At 37.1% G+C, this 16,308-nt stretch overlaps 2 protein-coding genes across 2 annotated transcripts in view; one reads left to right on the plus strand and one right to left on the minus strand.

Annotated features, from left to right (window-relative positions):
- Positions 1-1,398: 1,398 nt before the first annotated feature.
- Positions 1,399-8,234, plus strand: LOC121388295 (39S ribosomal protein L52, mitochondrial-like). The gene is made up of 5 exons (XM_041519578.1): positions 1,399-1,504; positions 2,317-2,398; positions 4,638-4,705; positions 5,422-5,486; positions 7,164-8,234. The coding sequence occupies exons 1-5, from the start codon at positions 1,456-1,458 to the stop codon at positions 7,290-7,292; spliced, it is 393 nt and encodes a 130-aa protein (XP_041375512.1). The 5' UTR covers positions 1,399-1,455; the 3' UTR covers positions 7,293-8,234.
- Positions 8,235-10,384: 2,150 nt separating this feature from the next.
- Positions 10,385-16,308, minus strand: part of LOC121388271 (alanine--tRNA ligase, cytoplasmic-like) — a 28,736-nt gene continuing 22,812 nt past the window's right edge. The window contains exons 19-23 of the mRNA XM_041519545.1: positions 15,648-15,773; positions 14,408-14,527; positions 13,450-13,536; positions 12,881-12,994; positions 10,385-11,856 (exon numbers count right to left, since the gene is read on the minus strand). Of these exons, the coding sequence (XP_041375479.1) occupies positions 11,683-11,856; positions 12,881-12,994; positions 13,450-13,536; positions 14,408-14,527; positions 15,648-15,773 (621 nt within the window). The 3' untranslated portion in view covers positions 10,385-11,682. The remainder of the gene's footprint in view (positions 11,857-12,880; positions 12,995-13,449; positions 13,537-14,407; positions 14,528-15,647; positions 15,774-16,308) is intronic.

Genomic DNA, 16,308 nt, shown 5'->3' on the forward strand with positions numbered 1-16,308 from the left:
AGAACACTTTCAATGTCAATTTGTTATTTATTTGAAGAAAGAACGATTTTCAAAAGGTATCATTTGTTAAAACGTTGTCCACCACTGCAAACACATAGATCTTCAAACTAAATCAGTATAAGAAAATTAACTTACTATTTTCAAGTCTTGATCCAGTCGATTTCTAACAGTGACAAAATCTCTCACAATGATCCAAATGAATCTTCTTCTAACAATGACGAAATATCTCAAACGAATCTCCTAACAATGACGTAGTAGATGTGATCGTTTTCGGCGAGCGAATGACAATGAAACCGTATCTAGCCTTTTTATACTCTTTCGTGTTAGTCTAAGTAGGTCAGGGGCCGGTCTAAGTAGGTCAGGGCCGGGTCAGTAGGACGTTGCACGCGGCACAGTAAGCCAGTCTAAGTAGGTCAAGGTTAGTCTAAGTAGGTCGGGGCCGGGTCAGTAGGACGTTGCACACGGTACAGTAGTCCGTGACGTCATCAAGGTCAAGGCCAGTCTAAGTAGGTCAGGGCCAGTAGGACGAGGTCACGTGACGTCATCAAGGTCAAGGTCACGGAAAGTAGGTCATGACTCCCGGCAGGCCCTAATACTACTCACGATAACGCCAGAACACACATTGCTAGAGTTGTGCAGCAGTATCTGAATCAAAACAATGTTGATGTAGGCCTACTACCCTGGCTTGCCAGGTCCCTGAATTTGTCACCAATCGAACATGTCTGGGATGAAATGGGGCGATGCTTACGATGTCTTCTAAATCCTCCAACAACACTGCAGAAACTCCGACTGATCCTTCCTCAGATTTGGAATGGTATTCCTAGGAACTTTCTCCAGCGTTTAGTGGCCTCAATAAGACGACGGTGCCAGGCCTGTATCAATGCTCAAGGTGGACATACTCGCTACTGACTGTGTGAACTTCGCTCTGGGCCCCCTCTAGTGATGTGGCTCATTTGCATATGGCAGGTGCGCCCTTTTCATGGACTATTGCTCGTTTCCATACCTTCGGACATTTCTCTTTCCATGTTATAACGTTTCATACACGGCAGTAAAAACTTATTACCAATTATCTTTGTCTTTTGTGTGTCACAATGACTTTTGCCTTTTAGTATAGTATTTCATAGAACTTTGTCGTTTGTTTGTTTTGTTTTTTAACGAAAAATCCGACATCAGAACTGCAGGGTACCTCCAACAATGGAACTGCGAATTTCAGATTTAAAAAAAAAATCTTAAACTCTTCTAAATGGTATGTTACTCTTAAATATTTTGCAGGTAGATTAAATGTAAGGCGCCACACTTTTTATCGTTGCACTTCCTGGATATGTTGTTTGTATTAGTAAATGTTAACATTATCGGCAATAGGAATTGATTTGGTTTAATGGCACCTAGACTAAGGGACACAACTCTAGTGTGAAGGTTTTTGGAAGGAGAACGTGTTGGTTTGGAAAATAAAGGATGCACATCAAATGTGCCCATCAGCTAACCTTTCAAATGTATCATAAAAGTAGGTTGGGTACAACTGGCTAGTTTATTCTTATATAATGCATTGTCAATTTTAAAAAATTTAAATTACTTTAGAAGATGTTATAAAAATAATTATGTCTTGAAGTTGAAGTTATATTTTCATCAATTCATGTTTAGGCTACTGTAAATTATAGAATTTATAATTTTATTGAAACTAAGAAAGCAAAGGTAGATGTTTTCTTTGACACTGTTAAAGGTGCAGACCCTAGACTAGTTTCAGCACGTGAAAATGGACACTTAAGTTTAATTAATCTACAAACCAGAAACACATTTGGATAAGGTTATAACAGATAACAGAGAAAAGCTATAGAGTCTTAGTCCGAAGGGATGTAGAAAGTGTGGTCTTGCTACATCCGAATATTGTTACATACCCTATATATAGCTGGTATTCAAAACTTGTGGGCGTAACCGATAAATGGATGATGCAGATTTTCAATTCTCATAGGCCTGATGTTAATGACGAGCACAAATGCTGCAAGAAGAAACACGGATGAGAAACTGGCTGACTGTGTTTCATATAGGGGGAGTTGTGTTTCTTCTTGCAATGTGTGTACTGTTCAAATGTTCAAAATGTAAGGTTAATGTTATGAGTGAACTCCAACATAATCAAACTAAAGGTCTGTGGCTTCATATTTAAGAAACAATGTGTAAGAGTGACCATCATCAAAGATATTGTAATTATTATTGACTGTTATTGGTAGACGTACATCAAAGTGTAGAAAGTGGAATAAATGGTAATGTTTTTAAAAAAATGATTGGCTTGTGTAGATAATTACAGACTGGTGTTTCTAGTTTTGCAGAGTACAGCGGTTGTGAGGAGTAGATGTATACAGACATCAGCAGTCCATTTAGCTGGAGGCCGATGGAGAGTTGAGTAAGTCAGCTTAGTACCAGTCTGTCATTAAGTCTGCTTAATACCTGTCTATGCTTAAGTCTGCTTAATACCAGTCTTATCTATAAGTCTAATGCCCGTCTATTATTAAGTCTAATTAATACCAGTTTATCATTAAGTCTGCTTAATACCAGTCTATGCTTAAGTCTGCTTAATACCAGTCTATGCTTAAGTTTGCTTAATACCAGTCTTATTTAGTCTAATACCAGTTTATCATTAAGTCTGCTTAATACCAGTCTATGCTTAAGTCTGCTTAATACCAATTTATCATTAAGTCTGCTTAATACCAGTCTGTCATTAAGTCAGCTTAGTACCAGTCTATCATTACGTCTGCTTAATACCAGTCTATGCTTAAGTCTAATTAATACCAGTTTATTATTAAGTCTGCTTAATACTATTCTGTGCTTAAGTCTGCTTAATACCTATCTATCATTAAGTCTAATTAATACCCGTCTATCATTAAGTCTAATTAATTCCAATTTATCATCAAGTCTGCTTAAAGAGACATTCCTGAGTTTGCTGCATTATAAAATATTTCCGATTAATAAAATATTTCTACGATTAAACTTACATATTAAATATATTTTCTTGTTTAGAATATCAGTGTCTGTATATTCAATGTGTTTCTTGTCGTCTTAATATTTGTAAGAAGCCCAAACTGGATTTTGTCTTCAAATAATTTCATACGTACGAACAAAAGTATTTTAGGAAATAAAATGAAATTTACGCTAGTACAACTAGTAAAACGATGAGAAACATGTTTAATATACAGCCTCTAATATGTTGTGCAGAAAAATATAGTTGATATGTAATTACAATCGTTAAAAAGTCTCTGTTAGTCGATGAGAGCTTAAAAATTGCAGCAAACTCGGGAATGTCCCTTTAATACCAGTTTATCATTAAGTCTGTTTAATACCAGTTTATCATTAAGTCTGCTTAATACCAGTTTACCAGCCTCGGTGGCGTCGTGGTTAGGCCATCAGTCAACAGGCTGGTAGGTATTGGGTTCGGATCCCAGTCGAGGCATGGTATGTTTAATCTAGATACTGACTCCAAACCCTGAGAGTGCTCAGCAAGGCTCAGTGGGGTAGGTATAAACCACTTGCACCGACCAATGATCCATAACTGGTTCAACAAAGGCCATGGTTTGTGCTATCCTGCTTGTGGGAAGTGCAAATAAAAGATCCCTTGCTGCTAATAGGAAAGAGTAGCCCATGAAGTGGTGACAGCGGGTTTCCTCTCAAAATCTGTGTTGTCCTTAACCATACGTCTGACGCCATATAACCATAAATACAATGTGTTGAGTGTGTCGTTAAATAAAACATTTCTTTCTAATACCAGTTTATCATTATGTCTGCTTAATACCAGTTTATCATTAAGTCTGCTTAATACCAGTTTATCATTAAGTCTGCTTAATACCAGTTTATCATTAAGTCTGCTTAATACCAGTTTATCATTACTGGGTAAGTCTGCTTAATATCAGTCTTTCATTAAGTCTGCTTAATACCAGTCTAGATATCATTTAAGTGTGGGTGTGGGTAAATTTTGGCATACTTTCATCATAGAATTGTTTAAGCACACCTGTTATGGGCACAACCGCCGACTTCGCCAGAGTTCTGTTCAAAACAGATATCATATCATTAATTCTGCTTAATACCAGTTTATCATTCAGTCTGCTAAATAATAATCTCAGGGTTTAAAAAAAAATTAATACTGTAGTCAAATATACTGTACTTTGAAACTGATATCAGAGTTTTAAATTAGTACATTTTTTTAATATATATATATATAACTTGTTTGCATTTGGGTGCACATGTAAGAAAATGGGTTATGATTATGATAAATCAGTGAACAATGAATACGTCATTAATAAATTTATTTCTTTATTACTAATAATTTAACAATTTTTTTTTTTTTAAATAATAATAAAAGCTTCTTTTTTTTACTATTTCACAATTTTGTGAAGATGCCCTCAATATAATTTTATTGTTTTAATGACACAGATATTTGAAAAAGTTTTTAAATTATGAATGACATAATTTTTCATTTTATATGTCACAAAAAGATATCGAAGGTACAGTCTTGACTTTGCATAATGTTGACAGTATGCCACATTTAAAGATTTTTACGGGAAAGTCGAATGGAGACAAAGATTTTATTTGAATACTAATTGTATCATGACGTTTTTAATATTCAATTAATTTTTAAAATCTTATTTCAGGAGAGGACTGCCAGAAAATAACAATCGATATGGACCTTTGACAGATCTCCCCGATTATTCCTTTGTAGGTAAGATACATTTACTGTAATAAATGAATCCACAAGCTATAGGGCGGGACGTAGCCAAGTGGTACAGCGCTCGCTCAATGCGCGGTCCGTCTAGGATCAATCTGTCGGTGGGCCCATTGGGCTTTTCTCGTTCCAGCCAGTGCACCATGACTGGTATATCGAAGGCCGTGGTATGTACTACCCTTTCTGTGGGATGGTGCATATAAAAGAACCCTTGCTGCTAATCGAAAAGAGTAGCCCATGAAGTGGCGATAGTGGGTTTCCTCTCTCCATATCTGTGTGGTCCTTAACCATATGTCTAATGCCATATAACCGTAAATAAAATGTGTTGAGTGCACCGTTAAATAAAACATTTCCTTCTTCTTTCCACAAGCTATAATTCCTCTTGGAGGTGTACTTTAGCAGTGCCTTTAAAGTGCTTTTTCTGTAAAGCACGGATTGCCTTTTTACTGCCCTAGTTATATTAGGCTGATTTACCTCAGTTGACTTCTTTGACTGGGCGTTTTTTCAAGTGCTCCTTGATTGGTATATCAAAAGCCATGGTATGTACTGTCTATAGGAAAATGCTTATGAAAGAACCTTGTTTGTTTTCTATCAGAACTGTGGCAAATATTAAATGTTTAACATCCAATAACCAATGTTTAATAAATTAATCTGCTTTAGTTAACAAAACTTTAGGCTGAATAATGTATAGATATTTATCTTTTTTTTTACAGATGGCAGACCAACTCCTATAGGTCGGGGACAGCTGAGAAGAAAACAGACAAACCTTGAACTTGCTGTATGTGGTTGTAATAACTACATTTTCTCAGTTCAACAATTATTTAATCCTCTAATGGGGAGGGGTCTATCATGCGATTTTACAAAACATTCTACCATGTGGGAGGAGTTGTTTCATACATTAAAATATAGCCATTCGTGTTTTTTTCGTTCCTAAAGTAATAATTTGTATATCTAGTATTTATTACTAAGGACAAACAAAAATACAAACAGAAAATATTGCTCAGATTAGTCAGCGACAGAAAAATGTTTGGTGGTGGGATGGCAAGAGTGTTATAATTTTAGAGGGGTTGGAGAGTGGTCAATGAAAAAAAGAAAGAAATGTTTTATTTAACAACGCACTCGACACATTTTATTTATGGTTATATGGTGTCAGACATGGTTAAGGACTACACAGATATTGAGAGAGGAAACCCCGTCGCCACTTCATGGGCTACTCTTTGATTAGTAGCAAGGGATCTTTTATATGCACCATTCCACAGGGGTTGAAGAGTGGTCAGTGATGTCGCAAGAGTGTTATAATTTTAGAGGGGTTGAAGAGTCATCAGTGAGGTCGCAAGAGTGTTATAATTTTAGAGGGGTTGGAGAATGGTCAGTGAGGTTGCAAGAGTTATAATTTTAGAGGGGTTGAAGAGTGGTCCATGAGGTCGCAAGAGTGTTATAATATTAGATGGGTTGGAGAGTGGTCAGTGAGGTCGCAAAAGTGTTATAATATTAGATGGGTTGGAGAGTGGTCGGTGAGGTCGCAAGAGTGTTATAATTTTAGAGGGGTTGAAGAGGGATCAATGAGGTCGCAAGAGTTATAATATTAGATGGGTTGGAGAGTGGTCGGTGAGGTCGCAAGAGTGTTATAATTTTAGAGGGGTTGGAGAGTGGTCAGTGAGATCGCAACAAGAGTACATGTATTATAATTTTAGATGGGTTGGAGAGTGGTCGGTGAGGTCACAAAAGTGTTATAATTTTAGAGGAGTTGGAGAGTGGTCAGTGAGGTCGCAAAAGTGTTATAATTTTAGAGGAGTTGGAGAGTGGTCGGTGAGGTCGCAAGAGTGTTATAATTTTAGAGGGGTTGGAGAGTGGTCGGTGAGTTCGCAAGAGTGTTATAATATTAGAGGGGTTGGAGAGTGGTCGGTGAGTTCGCAAGAGTGTTATAATATTAGATGGGTTGGAGTGGTTGGTGAGGTAGCAAGAATGTTATAATTTTAGAAGGGTTGGAGAGTGGTCGGTGAGGTCACAAGAGTGTTATAACTTTAGAGGGGTTGAAGAGTGATCTTTGCATTACAAAGTGTTGTATGGTGCAGGGCTTGAAATCGCAGCCTGCAAAAAGTACCGGTAGTCATTTTTTAAAACTTAGCTGGTGAAATAGCCCAGATAGTCGAGGCATCCAGGACAGCGTGCTTGAACCTCAATATAAAAATCAAAGTTGATGTAAAATTATACATCAATTTAATATCCTGATCACTAATTGATGTACCGTTCTCATACAATTTGTGTTTGTATAACATTGCTATTACAAACGTGTTATTTCAGTAAAGTTCCGATTTTAACATTGAGGGTCCCTGGATCAAATCATGTTAAAGTCGTTCACACTAGCAAATACTATACATACATTTGGAGATGTTAATATAGTTAAAACAGTTGTTCAATATTGTCTAACTTCACTGTGGGTTTTAAATTTCAGAAACGGATTCAGAAATTGGTAGGAGAAGTGAACTTTGCAAAGGAACGGTATCAGAAAATACAGGAAGATGCTCAGAAAGAGAGAGAGAGACTGTTGAAGAGAAAACTAAAACCCAAGTGTGATTCTTGATACATGATTCATTGTGTGCCGTGATTAGTATGGAACTGGGATCAGACTTAATACTGGGCATGTACATACTTCACACCAGTTGATCCTCATTGTAGTCTATGTCTAATTTGAACAACACGCAGTGATAGAAATAAGCAGAATTTTTCACTTGTCCACCAGACAAATACATCTAGAAATCTACTTGTCCGCCAACATTTGCACTGAAAAATTATTTGTTTTATTTAAATACCAGGATGATGTTTTTGATTGCTCAAAATTTAACTGCACTGAAAATTTCTACTTGTCCACTGGACAACCACCGAGGCATATTTTGCTTGTCCGAATAGATTTTCACTTGTCGGGACAAACGGACGTGTTTATTTCAGACACCGACAGAAGATGGGACTAAGCTGATTTAGCTGTGGTGTTTGCTGAATTCGCAAACTATGAATTTTAAAACCAATTGGTGAAATAATTTCGTATAATAATTGCTGTTTGTTAGAAAATAACTGGTTTCTGCAATTTTTAAAGTTTTAATAGACAATTTGGTGAAATGTTTTCTTCATCTAAGGGTAGCCCTCAGTAAGGTTTGTCATTAGGTAAAAGTAGAAAATCCTTACTTATATAATCATAATTCATATTGTCGTGCTATAGCAATCTGCATTTGAAAAGTCCACATGACTTAAATCAAAGGCTATGATATGTACTGTCATGTCTGGGAAACTTCATATAAAAATTATTTGCTGATTTCTTCGCATTTGTCACCTTTGAGATGTAGATTAAAATGTGCTATGGTGTCATTTAAACAAATATTTTGTTACTTTCATTAAAATGTCCATCTTTAAACTGGTGCTAGTATTGTTACAGAAGCCCGATTACTTGACGTTTTCCATTGTTTAAAGACTATTGGGTAGTTTTGTAGTACCCGATACAAGATCATGATAAACAGGTTTGAAACTGAAATAGTGTTTGAGATTCTAATGACCACTGGCTACCAAAACATTCTAAGACAACCAAACCCTTTTTCAATTTCACAGTTGGGAGTCACGTATTGATGAATAGAAATCTTGGATGTCAAGATACTAATAAACTAACCTGTGAATTGACCAAAACAAATCTGTATTGGCAGTTTTGTTTATTTATAGACTAGACATTTAATGTGTTCATGAGATGTTACTAATGGCCATTTGTTTGTAATCTTGTAAAGATAACCATATTGCAGAGTATGACAAATATTTTCAAAAGTCACTAGCCACAGGGCTAGTGGGTTTGTGAAAACCACTAGCCCACCAAAATAAAGCACTAGCCCAAATTCCTCCACAATTATAACTGGATTTTTATATAATTTTTGTAACATTACACATTTACGAGTATAACAGTAAAATAAAACAAACACTTAAATAATGTAACTTTCAGTTTTTTGTCGTGTCGTACGTTTGGTCTTTTGTCAAATTTGATCCATCGTCATTGTCCCGTTTTCGCTTTTGCCTCCCCCCCCGGGGAAAAATAATTGAACAAACTCATGGTTGGTATCTAAACCCACTATCAAACTAATTAAATTTAAATGAGGGTACGACAGTGTGACACACGGTAATAGATGGTTCAGTGTAGTTATATATTTAGTAATTGCTCAAATACAGGGCATTATGCCGTGTTAGACCGATATCAAAAGAATATAACGGCGACATCTAATCCGTTGTTAATTGATGAACAAAAAAGATATTATCTTGTATCGACAGCAGTGACGTATTATCCAAACCACTACACGTAATAGGCCAAGCCGAGTCATTGCATATGCGGTTACCATTAAAGTAAATTGTTTTCCTGATCGCCGATAACCACATGTCAGCGAAGTGTTAAATTAGAAAACAATAGATAAATAAAACAAACACTGAAATTCAAAGCATGGCTGGGGTTTACTTGATTGAGATTAACCTGTCGTCGCGATTTGTGATTTCCAAGTTCTTAGCCTAAAACATATGTGTGAGATTAACTACCACGTGACGTGTCTAACCAATCAAAACACGCATGTCATTAGACTTATTTCCTGTGCCAGAAACTTGAAAGGGAAAGGTAAACAATGCATGCTGTAACTGACAATGTAGAGATAGTATGTTACTGCAGTTTGCAGACCTAGCTCAAGTGGATTATTATTATATACCGATTGCGTTGTTGATATTATTCGATGACAAACGTCACAATCAAATTTATTAAACGAAATTTCAGCCGAGACAAAAAGCAGAAAAGGAAAACCCCACGATCGAGTGATAACGAGAGGAGGTGGTAACCACTAGCATTTCTCACTAGCCCGAACTTAAAAAACACTAGCCACGGGCGTCGGGCTAGCGGATTTGTCGAACTCTGCATATTGTATAAAGTATTGTACAACATTATACAATAAATATTTCATTTATATTGAACACTAAATGTACTACTAGAATTGTTTGTGATTTATTTCTTCGATTCCAGTTCACTTACTGGAAGACAAAGGTTTAAGTTGTGGTCAGAAGGATGAGGCTATTGGGAATTTATCTTCAGTGGGTCCATACATCCATGTTTTTGTATTGATCATGTTCTGAAAATGAATCCATCCGGCACATATTTCTGTCGAGTACCACACATTCAACAATGAAAAGTAATGACCAATGTGCCAGATGTTGCTCTACCTTTGATGAATAGATACGGCACATATTTGTTGGTACGACACATTCAACAATGAAAAGTAATGACGAATTTGCCAGACATTACTCTACCAACGACACACATTCAACAATGAAAAGTAATGACGAATTTGCCAGACGTTACTCTACCTTTGATGAATCGATATGGCACATATTTTTGTTGGTACCACATACATTCAACAATGAAAAGTGATGACGAATGTGCCAGACGTTACTCTGCCTTTGATGAATCGATACGGCACACATTTCTGTTGGTACCACACTTTCAACAATGAAAAGTAATGACGAATGTGCCAGACCTTACTCTGCCTTTGATGAATCGATATGACACATATTTATGTTGGTACCACACATTCAGCAATGAAAAGTAATGATGAATGTGCTAGACGTTACTCTACCTTTGATGTGGGACAAAAACTAGGCCAATACATCCCAGATACAAAATTTTATTCATAATTGAGACGAAAATAGTTTTAATAATTAAGAGAAATAACAAGAAATCTTAAAACCCCTGCAGAATGAATATGCCTAATAGTTCCAGCCATGTGTATTCATAAGTTATTTCAACAAACTGCAACAGTGCAGTGATCTTTAGTAGATGAAGTACAAGCAATTATCTGAATGAAACCAGTCGGTAAGCACAGCGTACAAATAAATATATGAATGTAACCCGACGACAAGCACAATGTACAAAGTTATCTGAATGTAACCCAGTCACTGGTTACAGAAGACGCTGAACAATGAAAGGAATCGAAGGTTAGGACAAGTATGAAACAACTTGCTGTCATTTACACTTCAAGATCTGGCCCCATTTCATGAAAGAATCCTCGCTAAGGTCAGCTGTACTAACGTATGGCCAGTTTTACGGCTTGCGCATGTAAGCATTACAACCGTTCACAAAGCAACATTACTGGTGTTGCAAGTGCCCCTCTAACAATTAAATCAAAGAAATTTAATAAACTGCTGATTACTATTTGGAACAATTCTGATTCATTCGTCAGTATATCCCATATTTTTGTGTGAAGGTTGTATGGTCTAAACTGTTTGAACACAGAGTTTTATAAAAGGTATGTGTAGATCAGATACATTTTTACACAAATGAGTTTGTATCCTTAGAAAATCATCATTTGCCATTTATGTTGGTGCCTCGAACCAATTTTAAATTTTCACATTTTACTATGACGATGGTAATCATAGAACGGGCCTAATTCACTAAACTCTCGCAACTTTGCGATCTCACAGTGCAATGCTAAAAGACTTACAAAGAGGATGCTTTGTTGTCTAGCAGAGCCTGAGAGACCTTTGTGAATTAGGCCCCTGGCTAGCAATAGTAACAAAATGTTACGGTGTGATGGTAGATATTTTTAACCATACTAGTGCCAAGATCTAAAATTCTTTTGTGAAACAAGGCAGTTTTGTAAATATTTCTCTTGGACCAAAAAAACTATTAAATCCACATAGTCACTGCTAACCATGTTTATTAATTTTTTCACAGCCAAATCTAATTATTGGAAACGTGAGCGTCAAGATTGTTTATTCAGGCCTCTGATAATTAAAAATGTAAGTAACCTAGGTTGCTAAAACCACAATGTAAATTGTGTCCAAATTTTAATATGTGAATGAGAAATAGGAAAAACTAGATTTGCGTAAATAATACTATCATTAGTTCAATTTTCAGAGGCCTGGTATTGCTGGAATTCTCCCATTGTTTGTTCTAGTCGAGACCCTTATCATGAGAGTTTGAGCTGTGCAAAGTTTGTTGCTAGTTTGATGGCTTCGTCCAGTCCCATCACATTTGAACCGGTTGCCTGAGCCGACAGCTCTCGTCCGCCTCCCTTTCCATTAATTATTGGCACAACCTGGTCGACCCAGTCCTTTGCAGAAAGACCATTTGTAGCTTTCCCCTGCAACAAAAAAGGCTTCCAATTATCTCTTGTGTAATAAAATTATACTTGATTTAAGGGTTAATCATATATCTACAGTAATGTTGAGCACACCACCTATAAACAAGACCCCAAGATGCGAACTTTGTGATGCGAACTTCCATAACAAGATCATCAGCATTAATCAGTAGGTAACAAGATCATCAGCATTAATCAGTAGGTGTCCACCTGGCATAAAGTACAATTATCGCTATCATCATGACGAAACAAATTTCAGATGATCAACACAAGATTTTTACTATTTCCTCCAACAGTCTTCACCAGAAAAGGTCAGTCATCACTCGTGCTTGCTTCCCCTCACCTGGTGCTGTTTCAGAAAAGTGATCTTCAGCTCGCCTTCAAGTCTTCACCAGGAGCAAAATCATGGCGAGTTGAAGATAGCTCCTTGAATGAGATGAAGTTTCTAATGAAATTCATTCATTTTGTTTATTCCAAGGCAATCAATTTGCAGCTCTCCTAAAACTTTCAAGGCAAGTGTGGAGGAGAGTGTGAGTGATCACATGCTTTTATTGGTGAAGACTGTTCTAAATCCTGTTTGATATCACTTAAGGATTGTCTGTTGTTTCTTTTGCGTTCATCAGGATATGAACAAAAAAAATCATCCGCAAACTGTGTGAATCGACGAAGCCATTCTCACATAAGTTTGCGGATGATTTTTTTTGTTCATACCCGGATGAACGTATAAGAAATAACAGACAATACTTATAATTAAATTTGAATGATACATGCTAATAATAAAACTAAAACGTCATACTTTATTTTGAATTCTTTTTTATCAATAAACAATAACTTGCCCATATAAAATGACGTCATCACATATGACGTTCCCTGACGACGTAATTTTTATGTTCATCGAAAAAAGGAACAAACTCCCGTTGCTACGTCTGGACCAATCGGATGACGTTACGTTGTAATGAATGTAACAGAAATTTAATTATACATACGTATTGTAAACTACAAACAACAGCCAGTCGGCAATTCCTACCTTTGGAACACAGCTCATACACAGGATTTTACCAGCATCAGGATCAGTGGAAAAGAAAATGGCTGCTGTTTCCGGACTAAGAGTTTTGTATTGTTTCATAGCTGCATCGAGAGCCTGAAAATATAGCATGCAATAGTATTCAAATGGAAGTGACGTCCAAAAATCAACAACAACTTTCATGTTTGCTTATCATTTAAGATGAGCAACAGAACTGCCCCAAGCTCAGCCAGCTAACATTTGCAAACTATTGGACTGGTTCCCGACGTGGCCATTTGGTTTACTGTGAAGAGCATAAACCAGTCTAGCGGACATTTTTCTATTCGTTTGGCTAACTCGGCATTGATGTTTGCTTGAAGAAAGCTTACATGTAATAAAAAGATACATTTCAAATTCTCCGCAGGGTAAAATTGACATGCATCATACAAAAGGGTGGAAACCATCACTTGTCAGCTAACCACAAAATAAAAGTAAAATATGATTTAAAACTTCATAGAAGAAACCTAATGTCACACACGTCGCAGACATTGACACTGGATCACACTTGTAAAACTACAAACTGAAACACTTACCTTTGCGTTGGAACCAGCCTTAAATTCATGCACAACAAATTTGGTGTTGGGGTTTTCCTGAATCATCTTCTTGGCTTCCTCGACCACCTGACAATTACAAAAAAAAGAAAAAAAGAAATGTTTTATTTAATGACGCACTCAACACACTTTATTTATGGTTATATGGCATCAGACATGGTTAAGGACTGTACAAATATTAAGAGCGGAAACCCGCTGTCGCCACTTCATGGGCTACTCTTTTTCAATTAGCAGCAAGGGATCTTTTATATGCACCATCCCACTGACATTGTAGTACATACCACGGTCTTTGATATACCAGTCATGGTGCTCTGGCTGGAACGAGAAATAGCACAATGGGGCCACTGACGGGGATCGATCTCACACTGACCGTGCATTGAGCGAGCCTGACAATTACAAGTCAGAGGAAAACATCAGTTTATAAATAAGGTTCCTTCTAAAATGAACTGTAAAAAGACACTCATTCATTCTCTCTCTCTCTCTCTCTCTCTTATCTCTTTTTCTGGGGTGTCTCTTTCTCTCATTTCCTATCTGTAAGTCTTTCTTAATCATTCTCGCAGACATGCACAATAATAGAACATTAAATTAATTTCCTACAGCCAAATTTATGAAGCCTGTTTTTCCTAAACGCAGGTGTTAAGCGTTGTAAATGTATGTAGTTACACACGTGTAAGTCTAATACAGGCTTTGTAAATTCGGCTGTCAGTGTTTAACTTTTTAAGCAATTCAAAATTAAAACTCGGCTTGAACTGCATTCTGTGGCTGTTGATTTACTATCTCAAGGAAATTAGATGAACATTTTTGAATGACAGTTAGTGAAAATCTTGACAACCCCCCCCCCCCCCGAAATCAGCTGAACAACTTCAAACACTGAAACATGATTAGGGTGTATGTCACATGCAATCTGCTAAATAACTACATGGAAACATTCTCATGTTACCTCATTTAAGACGGAAGCCTTCCTCGATTTGTCCAAGTCATCCATGACCTTCTTAAGACCTTTCAACTCTGACCTCAGACTGTCGCGCTTCCAGTAGGCAATACTAGACTGAGCAACTTCCTGTCAACACAATCAGGGGAGATAACACCATTTTGAAATCATATAATACCTTTTAGGGGTTTATAGTTAATATAAATTGAACTGTGAAGTATTAACACAAAGATTATATACTACTAAGTTTTGCTAGGAGTATTTGGAAAAACATGTCAAGTAAAGCAAATTCATTTATTGTGTTCGATGGATGATGTATCTAATTGTAGCCACGCCTTATTGTGGTGATCCAAATTGCAGTTTCATTGGTCACCTCAGGTATGTGGTATATTTCCTTGACAATTATTTAAAAGTTGCTCATTTAAACAACATTTTTATTAGCGAACTGTTGTAACTACCTTGTATAAACGTTAGCAATTGGTTAATTTATGTATGGGCAGGGTAAGCCCTTCACCTGTTTCACAAATTTAAGATGTGTACACATTGTGTATCATAACATGTCTGGTATATCTCTACCGGAAGTTGAGTAGTTTATATGGGATCAATTGTAGATTATTTATCATAAATACATTGTAAAAGTAACAAAATGTGACATCTGCAACTTGGATAATGCACCTTTAAATAATAGAAATATTCTCGAGATGGCAGCTACAAGTTTGTAAATGAGACAAAACTCACATTTTTCATCTAGACAAGTTTGGCGAGTTCTCGCTTGGACACCTCCATGGAGCATGGATTGTACATAAACCCACACAGAACAAAACATTTGTTTGTTTAATACTGAGTAAGTTTGTGAAATAGACAAAACTCACGTCATTCATCTGTACAATAAGTTTAATGAGTTCTTGCTCGGACAGTGCCTTGAAGCATGGACTGTACATAAACCCCACAAAGCATACTTTTTGTTTGTTTAATAAGTTTGTGTAAAAGACAAAACTCACGTCGTCCATCTGGACAATAAGCTTGGTGAGTTCTCGCTTAATACCAAGGAAGTTTGTAAAAAAGACAAAACTCACGTTGTCCATCTGGACAATAAGCTTGTTGAGTTCTCGCTTAATACCGAGTAAAGTTTTCACTTAATACCGAGCAAGTTTGTAAATGAGACAAAACTCATATCGTCCATCTGGACAATAAGCTTGGTGAGTTTTTGTTTAACACAGATTAAGTTTGTAAATGAGACAAAACTCACGTCGTCCATCTGGACAATAAGCTTGGTGAGTTCTCGCTCGGACAGCTCCTTGGTGCTCGGGTTTGTCTTCACTTTCTCCTTCAGCTCCTTGACCTCTCTCTCTAGAACGTCTGCTCGATGTACCGCCTGGAAATTGACACGACAGGTCAATCATTAAAAGTGCTTTTTTCTTTGTCCATTAACGTAAAGTTTGAGCACAAACCTCAGCTATATAGGTAGCCTGCCCAGGGCAAGTTAATGGTTCTCCAATACATCTGCCTGTTTGCAAGCCTAAAAAATTGAGATGACAAATCAGCCATTTAAAATCTCCTTTCATTCATTTCAAGGTTTTTGTACACACCTCAGTTGTCCGGGAGGGGGGGGGGGGGGGGGGGGGGGGGGGAAGAGGGGCAGCGAGACGTAGCCCAGTGGTAAAGCGCTCTCTTGATGCACAGTCGGTTTGGGATCGATCCCCGTCAGTGGGCCCATTGGGCTATTTCTCGCTGCAGCCAGTGCACCACGACTGGTACATCTAAGGCCATGGTATGTGCTATCTTGTCTATGGGATGGTGCATATAAAAGATCCCTTGCTGTTAATCAAAAAGAGTAGCCCATGAAGAGGCAATAACAGGTTTCCTCTCTCATATCTGTGTGGTCCTTAACCATATGTCTGACTCCATAT

This window comes from Gigantopelta aegis, chromosome 14 (genome assembly GCF_016097555.1).
Source record: "Gigantopelta aegis isolate Gae_Host chromosome 14, Gae_host_genome, whole genome shotgun sequence".
NCBI classification, from domain to species: domain Eukaryota; kingdom Metazoa; phylum Mollusca; class Gastropoda; order Neomphalida; family Peltospiridae; genus Gigantopelta; species Gigantopelta aegis.